The sequence below is a fragment of the Panulirus ornatus genome, chromosome 11 (assembly GCF_036320965.1).
Source record: "Panulirus ornatus isolate Po-2019 chromosome 11, ASM3632096v1, whole genome shotgun sequence".
Classification (NCBI taxonomy): domain Eukaryota; kingdom Metazoa; phylum Arthropoda; class Malacostraca; order Decapoda; family Palinuridae; genus Panulirus; species Panulirus ornatus.
In genome coordinates this window covers 59,419,952-59,437,054 of record NC_092234.1, presented here as the reverse complement: position 1 = coordinate 59,437,054, position 17,103 = coordinate 59,419,952, and the positions used below count along the sequence as shown (strand labels likewise).

General features: G+C 40.6%; 1 protein-coding gene across 1 annotated transcript in view; it reads right to left on the bottom strand.

The window, feature by feature from the left end:
- hyd (E3 ubiquitin-protein ligase hyd) overlaps window positions 1–17,103 on the bottom strand; it is a 312,986-nt gene that overhangs the window by 275,896 nt on the left and 19,987 nt on the right. The window contains exon 5 of the mRNA XM_071667186.1: window positions 11,682–11,860. Coding sequence (XP_071523287.1) covers window positions 11,682–11,860 — 179 coding nt within the window. The remainder of the gene's footprint in view (window positions 1–11,681; window positions 11,861–17,103) is intronic.

Here is a 17,103-nt window from a genome sequence, read left to right as displayed (position 1 = left end):
ACAAGGGAAAGTATTTACATATTTCGGAGGAAGAGAAAATCCTGTCTTTACAAATGCACAAGGTCATAGTTATTGGGAAAGACATGAGAAGGTAGAGAGCTCATAAAAAATGAATATGACTGGTACTGAGCATGACATGCAATCTAACAGAGGACTGGAAGGAGGTCTGTCAGACAAAATGGTAGTTACTATGATGATTGACCTTTTACTGTAGATGGCATAAGATTAGCTTTAGGAATGAAAATGAGAAAGTTAAGAGAGGGAAAGTTTAAGAATGAAAGGGTAAAAGTCACTTTCAAAGTAAGTTGAAAAGCTGAGAGCATCACTACACGGTGACACAGTGACGCTGTGGGATGCAGAGGCAAATTGAGACTACACTTTAAAGAGGATGCTGTGGAGGAGTGTCATATGGCATTCAAAGATTGTGGAGAGAATGGGTCAGGATGGCAAGGTGAAGATTCAAGAAAGATAAAGAACAAAATGTGTTTGGAAAGAGAAGGTGAATCTGCTGAAGAATGGAAAGAGCTAAAGGGCAAAAAATGTATATAATAAAATTCTAAACATAAGAGTTAAAAATATGGCATATAGGAATAGAAAAACAATTTTTCAGAAAGGAAGTAACCAAAAAAGAAGAAAGGAATGTGAAGGGAGTGAAATATTATTACACAAGTCCAAGAGAATGCCAATAACAAAGGGTGAAGGTTGTATGATATGGAGGGAGTATCTTAAAGAACTAAGTGGAATATGATGGTGAAAGAGACATATCTACTAAAGAACATCATGAGGTGATGAGAGATATATCTAAACATAGGAGGGAAATAATCCACAGAAGAATTCAAGGATAGCAATAAAGCTTTTAATGGATGAATATGAGTTTTTAGAAATCCCTGGGGATAGGGGATTAAGAATACTTCCCACGTATTCCCTGCGTGTCGTAGAAGGCGACTAAAAGGGGAGGGAGCGGGGGCTGGAAATCCTCCCCTCTCGTTTTTTTTTCTTATTTTCCAAAAGAAGGAACAGAGGGGGCCAGGTGAGGATATTCCAAAAAAGGCCCAGTCCTCTGTTCTTAACGCTACCTCGCTAATGCGGGAAATGGCGAATAGTTTAAAAGAAAGAAACAGAAAGGTTGTCTGGTCCCTGATGACTTATTGAAGCCAGTAACATTTCAAGCACATATCCATCCCCCACTTTATGTGGAGGTTATGTTCTGTGAAAATCTCACATAAGGAAAAATCGCATGTAGCAAACCAATATGAATACAGAGGAAAATGGGATGTGTGCAACATTGTAAGATATAATGTCCCAAATGTAATATAACCAGATTTTCATCATATCAGTACATTACGAGTTAAAATAAAGATTAACATGTCACTTATCAATTTTGGGTCATCCCTTCTGCTAAAAATAAGTCAGCATTCACCAACATAAGCAGGCAATTAGGCACATGGGGACGAGATGGTGCAGCAGTGGAAGATTACATACTAAGAGGTTGGTGCAGGGTTGTTCAGGTATGAATCAGGAAGCTTAGGCAGGGGATAGGGGAGAAAGAATACCTCCCACGCACTCCTTACATGTCGTAGACGGCAACTTAAGGGAACGGGAGCGGGGGGCTAGAAACCCTCCCCTCCTTGTATTTCAACTTTCTAAATGGGGAAACAGAAGAAGGAGTCACGCAAGGAATGCTCATCCTCCTCGAAGGCTCAGATTGGGGTGTCTAAATGTGTGTGGATGTAACCAAGATGAGAAAAAAGGAGAGATAAGTAGTATGTTTGAGGAAAGGAACCTGGATGTTTCGGCTCTGAGTGAAACAAAGCTCAAGGGAAAAGGGGAAGAGTGGTTTGGGAATGTCTTGGGAGGAAAGTCAGGGGTTAGTGAGAGGACAAGAGCAAGGGAAGGAGTAGCACTACTCCTGAAACAGGAGTGGTGGGAGTATGTGATAGTGTGTAAGAAAGTAAACTCCAGATTGATATGGGTAAAACTGAAAGTGGATGGAGAGAGATGATTGATTATTGTGCATATGCACCTGGGCATGAGAAGAAAGATCATGAGAGGCAAGTGTTTTGGGAACAGCTGAGTGAGTGTGTTAGTAGTTTTGATGCACGAGACCGGGTTATAGTGATGGGTGATTTGAATGCAAAGGTGAGTAATGTGGCAGTTCAGGGAATAATTGGTGTACATGGGGTGTTCAGTGTTGTAAATGGAAATGGTGAAGAGCTTGTAGATTTATTTGCTAAAAAAGGACTGGTGATTGGGAATAACTGGTTTAAAAAGAGAGATACAAAATAAGTATATGTATGTAAGTAGGAGAGATAGCCAGAAAGCGTTATTGGATTAAGTGTTAATTGATAGGCGCGCAAAAGAGAGACTTTTGGATGTTAATGAGCTGAGAGGTGCAACTGGAGGGATGTCTGATCATAATCTTGCGGAGGCAAAGGTGAAGATTTGTAGAGGTTTTCAGAAAAGAAGAGAGAATGTTGGGGTGAAGCGAGTGGTGAGAGTAAGTGAGCTTGGGAAGGAGACTTGTGTGAGGAAGTACCAGGAGAGATTGAGTACAGAATGGAAAAAGATGAGAACAAAGGACGTAAGAGGAGTGGGGGAGGAATGGGATGTATTTAGGGAAGCAGTGATGGCTTGTGCAAAAGATGCTTGTGGCATGAGAAGCATGGGAGGTGGGCAGATTAGAAAGGGTAGTGAGTGGTGGGATGAAGAAGTAAGATTGTTAGTGAAAGAGAAGAGAGAGGCATTTGGACAATTTTTGCAGGGAAATAATGCAAATGACTGGGAGATGTATAAAAGAAAGGGGCAGGAGGTCAAGAGAGATATAAATAAGTACACGTATGTAAGTAGGAGATAGCCAGAAAAAGAGGGCAAATGAGAGTTGGGTGAGAGAGTATCATTAAATACTAGGGAGAGTAAAAAGATGTTTTGGAAGGAGGTAAATAAAGTGCTTAAGACAAGGGAACAAATGGGAACATCAGTGAAGGGGGCTAATGGGGAGGTGATAACAAGTAACGATGATGTGAGAAGGAGATGGAGTGAGTATTTTGAAGGTTTGTTAAATGTGTTTGATGATAGAGTGGCAGATATTGGGTGTTTTGGTCGAGGTGGTGTGAAAAGTGAGAGGGTTAGGGAGAATGATTTAGTAAACAGAGAAGAGGTAGTAAAAGCTTTGCGGAAGATGAAAGCCGGCAAAGCAGCGGGTTTGTATCGTATTGCAGTGGAATTTTTAAAAAATGGGGTGATTGTATTGTTGAATGGTTGGTAAGGTTATTTAATGCAAGTATGATTCATGGTGAGGTGCCTGAGGACTAGCGGAATGCTTACACAGTGCCATTGTACAAAGGGGATAAGAGTGAGTTCTCAAATTACAAAGGCATAAGTTTGTTGAGTATTCCTGGGAAATTATATGGCAAGGTATTGATTGAAAGGGTGATGGCATGTACAGAGCATCAGATTGGGGAAGAGCAGTGTGGTTTCAGAAGTGGTAGAGGATGTGCGGATCAGGTGTTTGCTTTGAAGAATATTTGTGAGAAATACTTAGAAAAGCAAATGGATTTGTATGTAGCATTTATGGATCTGGAGAAGGCATACGATAAAGTTGCTCTGTGGAAGGTACTAAGAATATATGGTGTGGGAGGTAAGTTGTTAGAAGTAGTGAAAAGTTTTTATCGAGGATGTAATGCATGTGTACATGTAGGAAGAGAGGAAAGTGATTGATTCTCAGTGAATGTTGGTTTGTGGCAGGGGTGCATGATGGTCTCCATGGTTGTTTAATTTGTTTATGGATGGGGTTGTTAGGGAGGTGAATGCAAGAGTTTTGGAAAGAGGGGCAAGTATGCAGTCTGTTGTGGATGAGAGAGCTTGGGAAGTGAGTCAGTTGTTGTTCGCTGATGATACAGCATACGTGGCTGATTCAGGTGAGAAACTGCAGAAACTGGTGACTGAGTTTAGTGAAGTGCGTGAAAGAAGAAAGCAGAGAGTAAATGTGAATAAGAGCAAGGTTATTAGGTACAGTAGGGTTGAGGGACAAGTCAATTGGGAGGTAAGTTTGAATGGAGAAAAACTGGAGGAAATGAAGTGTTTTAGATATCTGGGAGTGGATTTGGCAGTGGATGGAACCATGGAAGCAGAAGTGAATCATAGGGTGGGGGAGGGGGCGAAAGTTCTGGGAGCGTTGAAAAATGTGTGGAAGTCGAGAACGTTATCTTGGAAAGCAAAAATGGATATGTTTGAAGGAACAGTGGTTCCAACAATGTTATATTGTTGCGAGGCGTGGGCTATGGATAAAGTTGTGCGGAGGAGGGTGGATGTGCTGGAAATGAGATGTTTGAGGACAATATGTGGTTTCAGATGGTTTGATCGAGTAAGTAATGAAAGGGTAAGAGAGATGTGTGGTAATAAAAAGAGTGTGGTTGAGAGAGCAGAAGAGGGTGTTTTGAAATGGTTTGGTCACATGGAGAGGATGAGTGAGGAGAGATTGACAAAGAGGATATATGTGTCAGAGGTGGAGGGAACGAGGAGAAGTGGGACACCAAAATGGAGGTGGAAAGATGGAGTGAAAATGATTTTGAGTGATTGGGGCCTGAACATGCAGGAGGGTGAAAGGCGTGCAAGAAATAGAGTGAATTGGAACGATGTGATATACCGGGGTTGACGTGCTGTCAATGGATTGAACTAGGGTATGTGAAGCGTCTGGGGTAAACCATGGAAAGTTTTGTGAGCCTGGATGTGGAAAGGGAGCTGTGGTTTGAGTGCATTATACATGACAGCTAGAGACAGTGTGAACGAATGTGGCCTCTGTTGTCTTTTCCTAGCACTACCTCGCACGCATGCAGGGGGAGGGGGTTGTCATTTCATGTGTGGCAGGGTGGCAATGGGAATGAATAAGGGCAGACAGTATGAATTATGTACATGTGTATATATGTATATGTCTGTGTGTGTATATATATGATTACGTTGAGATGTAAAGGTATGTATATGTGCTAAGTGTGGACATGTATGTATATACATGTGTATGTGGGGGGTTGGGCCATTCTTTTGTTTGTTTCCTTGCACTACCTCGCTAACGTGGGAGACAGTGACAAAGTATAAAAAAAAATCTAATGGAGAATGTTTAGTCAATGTAAACTGAACTTGACCTGCTTTTCCTGAGGCAGCAGGAACAGTGGTTGATGATGATGGTCTTGATTCAGAGAAACGTGGAACAGCAAAGGCAGTCTGTGGTCTGAGATACTGTATCATACAAGTCTGCCCAGCAATTTTCTTTTCTCTGCATAGAGTTCCTTGTTAGGCAAAAGGATGCAGCTGAAACCACACTTAAAAGGAAGGCTTCTCTGGAAACTTGGGTCATCAACTTGTAACTTATGCAAGAGCATAAAACTGAGAAAACAGTGATGGAAATTTTTTTCATTTTCAATTTCTTCAATTGAAGAACTTTGCACTGCTCATCTTAATCTTCCTGTTACAGTTTCATGAGATCATCCACATTAAGCTCTTCATCATGGGAATCAATCTTAATTGTTACATTTTATTTTTGCATATCAGAGTAGCCTTCTCTATCCACCTGCCATCCAATCTCCACAATGTTGTGCACTGTTGTACAGAACTTACGGAAAACCTTAAATTTGTAGACACAATCTTTTCACAAAGATGTCCATAAAAACATTCAATGTCAAGGTTTTCACTTGTCCCACAATGCATGAATGTTGTCAATAGCACCTTTGATGTTAATATCTTCTACCACTCACAAACAGTGAGCTTACTTCCAGGGTTCTCAAAGTTCTATGTAACATCAAGAGACTGGTTTATAATCCTGCATAATTAGAAGGCCATGAAAGCTGATATGACTCCTTCTCTGGAGTGAGGATCAAAGATGTGTACGGAGGCAAGAAAAACACGCAAATGTTTGGGATGATATTATACAGGTCTTTTAAGTAAATCTTTGAAGACAAGGTTAGACTTGTGGCAATACTACTCAGCTTCCACAGCAAAATGTTTAGTGAACTAGTTCTTAAAAGACTTATCCAGGGACCCAAGCCTTTTTTTTTTTCCAGTGAACTGGCAACACATTCTTGCTAAAGCCTTTAAAGGCACAGTGGGTACAGGGAGTGATACACTAAATGAGGCATCATCTTGCATCCATCTCCTGTGATGCTACACAATGAGAGTTACCCAATCTTTGACAGCTTTAAACTCTGGTGCAACTTTTTCTTCCTTACTGATTAAGTCCTTCACGCCATCAGCTTCCAAAACAAATATGGCTCATCTGCATTAGACACTTCCTTATGATGGTTGCCCATTTCCTCAATGACAGTTTTAAGGTCATCAGGAAACTTGGCAGCAGCTTCATCATCAGCAAAGACAGATTCTCATGTTACCTTCACATTATGTAGCTAATGACCGAATAAACTTATCTAGCCATCCTTTACTTGCTTGAAATGGCTCTGGCTCTGCTAAATTGTCTTCTTTAAATTAATGCTATTGAATCTTCACTATGGCTACCTTTCTTCTTTGTATCATGCTCTATGTATAACAAGTATTTTCTCCATCTTCTCCATATGTCAATTTCTAACCCTTATGACCATCTTGGCAGACAGAGGAGGAGAGTGGACCAAAGCACTTCATATTTTCTCTGCATTATTCTTTACATAACAGACTGTAGATTCATCCAGGTTGTAAGCACACCCAAGGGCTGACACTTCCTCAACAGCATCAGTGCATCATAATTTTTTCTAACTTTGTTTCTAAAGTCAGAAAAGTTCTCTTCCGTTTAATTGCTGGTTTTGGGGTAGGAGATGATGATGGATGTTTGAATGCCATAGTAACAAAAATGAACACAGCGGGTTGCAGATAAATCACAATAACAGGCAAAGTATATAAATGCAAAAAAACAGCAGTAATGGGGACCTAGTAATAGAAGGGTAATGTGCAGCAGAAGGGAATCAGTGATAGGTTAAAAAAAAATACTAAGTGGAATTACATTTTTTGTAGTTAATTTTTTCTGAAAACCAATTCATGGGCCAACCTGGCCTCCTATTGCCTGTCTTTCTCATGTAGACTCATGTACACAACAAAGTGCTCTATTTTGAGTGCCACAAATGCCATTGACCAGGAAATTTGTTAGAGATCATGTCATCAGCCTTAATTAATTTGCAAAACTTGAGAAAATGCTTACCTATCCTTGGATTTAGCATAAATAAGCATTTTTATGGGTTTGGAAGCATTTTTCCATTCTTCAAATTTTCACTAGAAAATTGAAAATTCTTTATTGGATTATCGTTAATTTCTGATAACTAGAATTTAGGGAAGCAGTGATGGCTTCTGCAAAAGATGCTTGTGACATGAGAAGCATGGGAGGTGGGCAGATTAGAAAGGATGAAGTGGTGGGATGAAGAAGTAAGATCATTAGTGAAAGAGAAGAGAGAGACATTTGGATGATTTTTGCAGGGAAATAGTGCAAATGACTGGGAGATGTATAAAAGAAAGAGGCACAAGATCAAGAAAAAGGTGCAAGAGGTGAAAAAGAGGGCAAATGAGAGTTGGGGTAAGAGAGTATCATTAAATTCTAAGGAGAATAAAAAGATGTTTTGGAAGGAGGTAAATAAAGTGCATAAGACAAGAGAACAAATGGGAACATCGGTGAAGGGGGCTAACGGGGAGGTAATAACAAGTAGTGTTGATGTGGGAAGGAGATGGAGTGAGTATTTCGAAGGTTTGTTGAATGTTTTAGATGACAGAGTGGCAGATATAGGGTGTTTTGGTCAAGGTTGTGTACAAAGTGAGAGGGTTAGGGAGAATAATTTGGTAAACAGAGAAGAGGTAGTGAAAGCTTTGCAGAAGATGAAAGCCGGCAAGGCGGCGGGTTTGGATGGTATTGCAGTGGAATTTATCAAAAAAAAGGGGTGTTGACTGGTTGGTAAGGATATCTAATGTATGTATGGCTAATGGTGAGGTGCCTGAGGATTGGCAGAATGCATGCATAGTGCCATTGTACAAAGGCAAAGGGGATATAGGTGAGTGCTCAAATTACAGAGGTATAAGTTTTTTTAGTATTCCTGGGAAATTATATGGGAGGGTATTGATTGAGAGGGTGAAGGCATGTACAGAATGTCAGATTGGGGAAGAGCAGCTTGGTTTCAGAAGTGTAGAGGATGTGTGGATCAGGTGTTTGCTTTGAAAAATGTATGTGAGAAATACTTAAAAAACTAATGGATTTGTATGTAGCATTTATGGATCTGGAGAAGGAATATGATAGAGTTGATAGATATGCTCTGTGGAAGGTATTAAGAACATATGATGAGGGATGCAAGTTGCTGGAAGCAGCAAAAAGTTATTATTGAGGATGTGAGGCAAGTGTACGAGTAGGAAGAGAGGAAAGTGATTGGTTCTCGGTGAGTGTCAGTTTGCGGCAGGGATGCGTGATGTCTCCATGGTTGTTTAATTTGTTTATGGATGGGGTTGTTAGGGAGGTGAATGTAAGGGTTTTGGAGAGAGGGGCAAGTATGTAGTCTGTTGTGGATGAGAGGGCTTGGGAAGTGGGTCAGTTACTGTTCGCTGATGATACAGCACTGGTGGCTGATTCGTGTGAGAAACTGCAGAAGCTGGTGACTGAGTTTGGTAAAGTTTGTGAAAGAAGAAAGCTAAAAGTAAATGTAAATAAGAGCAAGGTTATTAGGTACAGTCGGGTTGAGGGACAAGTCAATTGGGAGGTAAGTTTGAATGGAGAAAAACTGGAGGAAGTGAAGTGTTTTAGATATCTGGCAGTGGATTTGGCAGAGGATGGAACCATGGCAGCGGAAGTAAGCCACAGGGTGGGGGAGGGGTCGAAGGTTCTGGGAACATTGAAAAATGTGTGGAAGGTGAGAACATTATCTCGGAAAGCAAAAATGGGAATAGTGGTTCCAACAATGTAATATGGTGCGAGGTGTGGGCTATAAATAGAGTTGTGCAGAGGAGGGTGGATGTGTTGGAAACAAAATGTTTAAGGACAATACGTGGTGTGAGGTGGTTTGATTAAGTTTTGATCGAGTAAGTAATGAAAGGGTAAGAGAGATGTGTGGAAATAAAAAGAGTGTGCTAGAGAGAGCAGAAGAGGGTGTCTTGAAATGGTTTGGTCACATGGAGAGAATGAGTGAGGAAAGATTGACAAAGAGGATATATGAGTCAGACGTGGAGGGAACGAGAAGTGGGAGACCAAATTGGAGGTGGAAAGATGGAGTGAAAAAGATTCTGAGTGATCGAGGCCTGAACATGCAGGAGGGTGAAAGGCATGCAAGGAATAGAGTGAATTGGAACGATGTGGTATACTGGGTCGACATGCTGTCAATGGATTGAACCAGGGCATGTGAAGCATTTGGGGTAAACCATGGAAAGTTTTGTGGGGCCTGGATGTGGAAAGGGAGCTGTGTTTTCGGTGCATTATACATGACAGCTAGAGACTGAGCGTAAACGAATGAGGCCTTTGTTGTCTTTTCCTAGCACTACCTCACGTGCAAGCGGCGGGGGGGTGAGGGGATTGTCATTTCATGTGTGGCGGGGTGGTGACAGGAATGAATAAAGGCAGCAAGTATGAATTATGGACATGTGTATATATGTATATGTCTTTGTATGTATGTATATGTTGAAATCTATAAGTATGTATATGTGCGTGTGTGGACGTGTATGTATATACATGTGTATGTGGGTGGATTGGGCCATTCTTTCAACTGTTTCCTTGCACTAACTCACTAACGCATGAGACAGTGACAAAGTATAATAGAAAATAAATAAAATGAATATGTATTAGAATTATCGGATTGTTGATATCAGACTTAAAAATTGGGGTTATCAGATTATCGTTATTGAAGTTAACTTTTTATCTATCGGTGCCCACCACTGTCACTAACCCTCCCAATACCCTGGAGGTAGTATCAGTAATATAACTCCCTGGTCAGTGGGTGCCTTCCAACTACACTCATGGGACCCCATCTCTTATATATTCTACTATCATGCAACTTCTTAAGTCTATGTATACTGTCTGCATTAACTGAGTCCTCAGTCATTCTGTTCCATTCATTCACCACTCATATACTATAAAAGTATTTCTTTACATCCATATTAACAAGTTCCTTACTAAATTTCAGGATACATCCTCTAGTTGCCCTATCCCTACATCTCTCCAGAATTTTCCACTGTCCACATCACTGACCTTGTAAATCTTAAGGTTGTGATCAGGTTACCCCTTACTCTTCTCTCTTACAAAGTGGGTAAATCAAAGCCTCAAACCTTTCTCTGTATCTTAGCACTCTTAACTCTGGTACCAACTTTACTACCCTCCTCTGGACCTTCTCTTTAAGTTCTTTTTGCTTCTTTAAGTGTAGTGACCAAACCTGAGAAACATATTCTAGTTTTGGCCTAATGTAGGTTATAAGTAGCTTGCTAAACATTTCCTTATTCATATAATACAAGGCTATTCTTATATTTGTCACCAATAGTTTCCCTACGATTTTCCCACAATGGGACTCTGGTGACAGGTAGAGGATGAATCTAACAACCAAATCCTTCTCACAAAGAATCTCAAAGCTTATTCTTTGCTGGACAAAAATCATATTGAGGCCATGTCTCTTTGTCCCATCCTCATTATATTTCCTTGAGTTAAATTTCATCGGTCATGTTTCAGATTAACTCTGGAGTTTGTCTGAGTCCCTTTATAAGCTGATGCACTCCTCTTTGCTTTTCAATGCCCTTATAACCCTTGCATCTTCTGCAGACATATTTAGGTGTTCAGATGCTAAGCCAGGTAAACATATTCCCTACCTGTCTGAACTATGGAAAGCCAGACTGAAGAGGTTCAACCATTAGTAGCTTTCTTGTACATCAGGAGCAACATGACTGCCATTCAGTTCATCCAGTCAAAGAAATGCTATCATCATGATATATCAAATACTCAACCGAGGTACTCTAGCTTACCATTCTATGGATTGAAGTCTAACACCCTTAAAAGGGCCAATTGCAAGCATGAATTTTCAATATCGTTTGTCAGAGTGCAAAAATAAGTCTCAAATTTGGGACATTTTCACCTGGTTCCTAATGCATGTCTGCACCAACTACAGGAAAGTATGCATACATTAAAAATAAAGACTTTACCTCCCTTTCACACTTAAGTAGTTTTAAGGCTCAACTATGATTGTTTATTGCAACTTACCTGAATTTTCAAAAATGGTAAAAAATATTATGTAAAACTTAAAACCCTGTTGTACATAAATAATAAAAGGAGAAAAAGATATAAAAAGAATACAGTACAGAATAAATAAAATTGATAAAAGAGGAATAACATGATAAGCAATTCATGGTGAACGGCAAAGATGTCTAATCACATAAGCTTCCTCTTTTTTTTCTCACACAGGAACAGTTATAGCAACACCCTCCTAACTGAGAATATACCATCAGGATGACAAAAAAATTTCTTTCCATTCTAATTCAAAACCTCCCTCTACGTTAACATACATCTTACCTTCCAGCTAGTCCCTTACACCAAAATTCTAGCCTTGACTTGTGCCCTGATTTGTCAGGAAAGTTCTTGCAGCCAGCATAAACAAAATACTGACGAATCAATTTTCCATCAACAACAAAAATACAATATTGCTGACTCATCCCAATATGAACAAACCTCAATTAGCTGACTCAGCCTAATATAAACAAACCTGTATGGGGTTGCGTGACTCTAACCGACAGCAGCGCGCTTGAGAGCCACTTACGGGGTCCCGAGTAGTGACGGTCACGCCATCTTAGTTCTCGGTCTGCACGGTGGTCTGAGCCAGTGGATCCAGCAGAGCCCTCACGGTCTCGCTCACCTGCTCGCCCTCGGCTTCCACCAGATCGACTGAAATATCAGGAAACAAAACAAACCAATGATAATGACAACCAACTAAAAAGCAACTAAGGGCCAAGAGTATCTATCCGCAAGCAAAGACAGTATGAGGAACTTTTGCCTGAGGTAGGGCTTGTATATAGCACTCAACCCAATCTTGCTTACTTCACAATACTATAATGTCAAGTCTACCGGTATTCACATTACACAGAAGTATCTATCTTACCTTAGGTTCAACTAGAACAGTTCTCAACCATTCGTCTAGCCTCATTACTTTTGAAGCTTTTAACTTATGCCATGCATACTTATTCTTGTTAGCTAATACCACATTGAAGAGTCTTTCCACCTTCCTTGCTAAGCTCAAGTACTTATATTCACTGACCTTCTTGATATATAATACAGAAATCTTGTACAATTAATCACTTGTGTGTGTGTGTGTGCACCTGCATATAAGTGCTACCTACATGATGAGTCTACCTCTGGTAGGACTAGTGCAGACCAAACACAACATATCTTGGTTGATTCACAAAAATGCTGCCTTCTGCAGCTACATTTCTTCCCTGGATGTCAATTTTTGGTTTACCCAGCATTTCCCTTAGCCACACATCTATTTTGTCTTGGAGGTTTAAATCACTTCTAGGACTATGAACTAAAAACTAAAAATTCATAAAACAACTAGAACACTACAGAAGAGAAAACAAGCATAATGTGCAACTTAAATTTCATTTCTGGCAACATATTTAAGTGAAATAGGGCACATATTTTGATTATAGATGCAGTGGAATGAGATTCTCAATGGAAGCTATAAAAAACTAACAAGGTTTTCACATGAGAATGGATCAAGTGATTAGAGAATAAGTGCCAAACCAGAGATTTTATTCAACAGCACACATCTCTTTTAACAGACTTCAAAACATCAGAATGCATCTTCTCATGGAAACCTGCAGACCACAACAGACTGACCACAACATACTAAGACGGGGGCCTATCAGACATTTCCATAAAAGTGTGTTCCATAGCAAATTTAGTCTAGTAAGCCAAGGACCCATCAAAATGAGTCTGGTATATAACGGAACATTTCATTAGTTCCTGACCTCAGTCCACGATGCTAGACATGAGAACAAGACAGCCTGCAACATATCACATTAGTGCATTTTTCCTATATTTTACAAACATACATTGTTTTCTCCTTCATGCATGCACATAGTTTTGCAATGATTCACAATAATCTAAAGAAGCAATTTCATCTTTTGTGCCTTTGCACCTAAAAGTTAACTAACATAAGAATTCAAGATGAAACAACACTCACTTCTACTTAGCCAATCAGCACCCACCTATCTTTGTTCAGAAGCCAATGAAAGGACAGCATAAAAATGTTCACAGCCATGCTGTACCCACCTTAATTCAGTACAAATTTTGCTCACCACTAGATAAGCACTTTGCCATTTGATCTCATTTCAAGACCAAAGCTAAAATGGGATGCCAATGATATGGAACAGCTACTTCAGTCTCACGAGGAGAACCTAACTAACGAAGTGAAAGAGTTGACACAATGTGCTGAGGTTGAAACCACCATTGATGAAGAAGAGACTCCACCAGACAGAAACCTCACTACGGAATTTCTAGGTCAAAGCATAAAAAAATTCATGTAGGCATTTTTTTTTCATGTTAGCAGAGACAGCAAGGGCAGCTGAGGCCCTTATCAAGGCCATCCCATTAATGCTATATGCATATACATATATACACATGGTCTTTTTTGTCTTTTCCTAATGCAACCTACGGGGGGGGTCTTTCATATTTGGTGGGGTGGTGACGGGAATGGATGAAGGCAGCAAGCATGAATATGTACATGTGTATATATATGGATATGTCTGTATATGTATATGTATATATACATTGAAATGTGTAGGTATATATATGTGGATGGTGCATATGCACCTGGGCACGAGAAGAAAGATCATGAGAGGCAAGTGTTTTGGGAGCAGCTGAGTGTGTGTTAGTAGTTTTGATGCACGAGACCGGGTTATAGTGATGGGTGATTTGAATGCAAAGGTGAATATTGTTGCAGTTGAGGGAATAATTGGTGTACATGGGGTGTTCAGTGTTGTAAATGGTCACGGCGAAGAGCTTGTAGATTTATGTGCTGAAAAAGGACTGGTGATAGGGAATACCTGGTTTAAAAAGAGAGAGATAAATAACTATACGTATGTAAGTAGGAGAGATGGCCAGAGAGTGTTATTGGATTATGTGTTAATTGATAGGCACGTGAGAGAGAGACTTTTGGATGTTAATGTGCTGAGAGGTGCAACTGGAGGGATGTCTGATAATTATCTTGTGGAGGCAAAGGTGAAGATTTGTAGAGGTTTTCAGGAAAGGAGAGAGAATGTTGGGGTGAAGAGAGTAGTGAGAGTGAGCAAGCTTTGAGTAAAGAATGGAAAAAGGTGAAAACAAAGGATGTAAGGGGAGTGGGGGAGGAATGGGATGTATTTAGGGAAGCAGTGATGGCTTGTGCAAAAGATGCTTGTGGCATGAGAAGCGTGGGAGGTGGGCAGATTAGAAAGGGTAGTGAGTGGTGGGATGAAAAAGTAAGATTATTAGCGAAAGAGAAGAGAGAGGCATTTGGACAATTTTTGCAGGGAAATAATGCAAATGACTGCAAGATGTATAAAAGAAAGAGGCAGGAGGTCAAGAGAAAGGTGCAAGAGGCAAAAATGAGGGCAAATGAAAGTTGGGGTGAGAGAGTATCATTAAATCTTAAGGACAATAAAAAGATGTTTTGCAAGGAGGTAAATAAAGTGCGTAAGACAAAGGAACAAATGGGAACATCAGCGAAGGGGGCTAATGGAGAGGTAATAACAAGTAGTGGTGATGTGAGAAGAAGGAGATGGAGTGAGTATTTTAAAGGTTTGTTGAATGTGTTTCATGATACAGTGGCAGATATAGGGTGTTTTGGTCAAGGTGGTGTGCAAAGTGAAAGGGTTAGGGAGAATGATTTGGTAAACAGAGAAGAGGTAATAAAAGCTTTGCAGAAGATGAAAGCCAGCAAGGCAGCGGGTTTGGATGGTATTACAGTGGAATTTATCAAAAAAGGGGGCGACTAATGCTGACTGGGTGGTAAGGTTATTCATTGTATGTGTAATTCATGGTGAGGTGCCTGAGCTGGCGGAATGCTTGCATAGTGCCATTACACAAAGGCAAAGGGGATAAGAGTGCTCTAATTACAGAAGTATAAGTTTGTTAAGTATTCCTGGGAAATTACACAGGAGGGTATTGATTGAGAGGGTCAAGGCATGTACAGAGCATCAGATTGGGGAAGAGCAGTGTGGTTTCAGATGTGGTAGAGGATGTGTGGATCAGGTGTTTGCTTTGATTTTTTTTCTTTTTTTTTTTGTCTCCCGCGTTTGCGAGGTAGCGCAAGGAAACAGACAAAAGAAATGGCCGAACCCACCCCCATACACATGTATATACATACATGTCCACACACGCAAATATACATACCTACACAGCTTTCCATGCTTTACCCCAGACGCTTCACATGCCCTGATTCAATCCACTGACAGCAAGTCAACCCCGGTATACCACATCGATCCAATTCACTCTATTCCTTGCCCTCCTTTCACCCTCCTGCATGTTCAGGCCCCGATCACACAAAATCTTTTTCACTCCATCTTTCCACCTCCAATTTGGTCTCCCACTTCTCCTCGTTCCCTCCACCTCCGACACATATATCCTCTTGGTCGATCTTTCCTCACTCATTCTCTCCATGTGCCCAAACCATTTCAAAACACCCTCTTCTGCTCTCTCAACCACGCTCTTTTTATTTCCACACATCTCTCTTACCCTTACGTTACTTACTCGATCAAACCACCTCACACCACACATTGTACTCAAACATCTCATTTCCAGCACATCCACCCTCCTGCGCACAACACTATCCATAGCCCACGCCTCGCAACCATACAAAATTGTTGGAATCACTATTCCTTCAAACATACCCATTTTTGCTTTCCGAGATAATGTTCTCGACTTCCACACATTCTTCAAGGCTCCCAGGATTTTCGCCCCCTCCCCCACCCTATGATCCACTTCCGCTTCCATGGTTCCATCCGCTGCCAGATCCACTCCCAGATATCTAAAACACTTTACTTCCTCCAGTTTTTCTCCATTCAAACTTACCTCCCAATTGACTTGACCCTCAACCCTACTGTACCTAATAACCTTGCTCTTATTCACATTTACTCTTAACTTTCTTCTTTCACACACTTTACCAAACTCAGTCACCAGCTTCTGCAGTCTCTCACATGAATCAGCCACCAGTGCTGTATCATCAGCGAACAACAACTGACTCACTTCCCAAGCTCTCTCATCCACAACAGACTTCATACTTGCCCCTCTTTCCAAAACTCTTGCACTCACCTCCCTAACAACCCCATCCATAAACAAATTAAACAACCATGGAGACATCACACACCCCTGCCGCAAACCTACATTCACTGAGAACCAATCACTTTCCTCTCTTCCTACACGTACACATGCCTTACATCCTCGATAAAAACTTTTCACTGCTTCTAACAACTTGCCTCCCACACCATATATTCTTAATACCTTCCACAGAGCATCTCTATCAACTCTATCATATGCCTTCTCCAGATCCATAAATGCTACATACAAATCCATTTGCTTTTCTAAGTATTTCTCACATACATTCTTCAAAGCCAACACCTGATCCACACATCCTCTATCACTTCTGAAACCACACTGCTCTTCCCCAATCTGATGCTCTGTACATGCCTTCACCCTCTCAATCAATACCCTCCCATATAAGTTACCAGGAATACTCAACAAACTTATACCTCTGAAATTTGAGCACTCACTCTTATCCCCTTTGCCTTTGTACAATGGCACTATGCACGCATTCCGCCAATCCTCAGGCACCTCACCATGAGTAATACATACATTAAATAACCTTACCAACCAGTCAATAATACAGTCACCCCCTTTTTTTAATAACTTGAAAATTGTATGTGAAAAATACTTAGAAAAGCAAATGGATTTGTATGAGGCATTTATGGATCTGGAGAAGGCATATGATAGAGTTGATAGAGATGCTCTGTGCAAGGTATTAAGAATATATGGTGTGGGAGGCAAGTTGTTAGAAGCAGTGAAAAGTTTTTATCAAGGATGTAAGGCATGTGTACGTGTAGGAAGAGAGGAAAGTGATTGGTTCTCAGTGAATGTAGGTTTGCGGCAGGGGT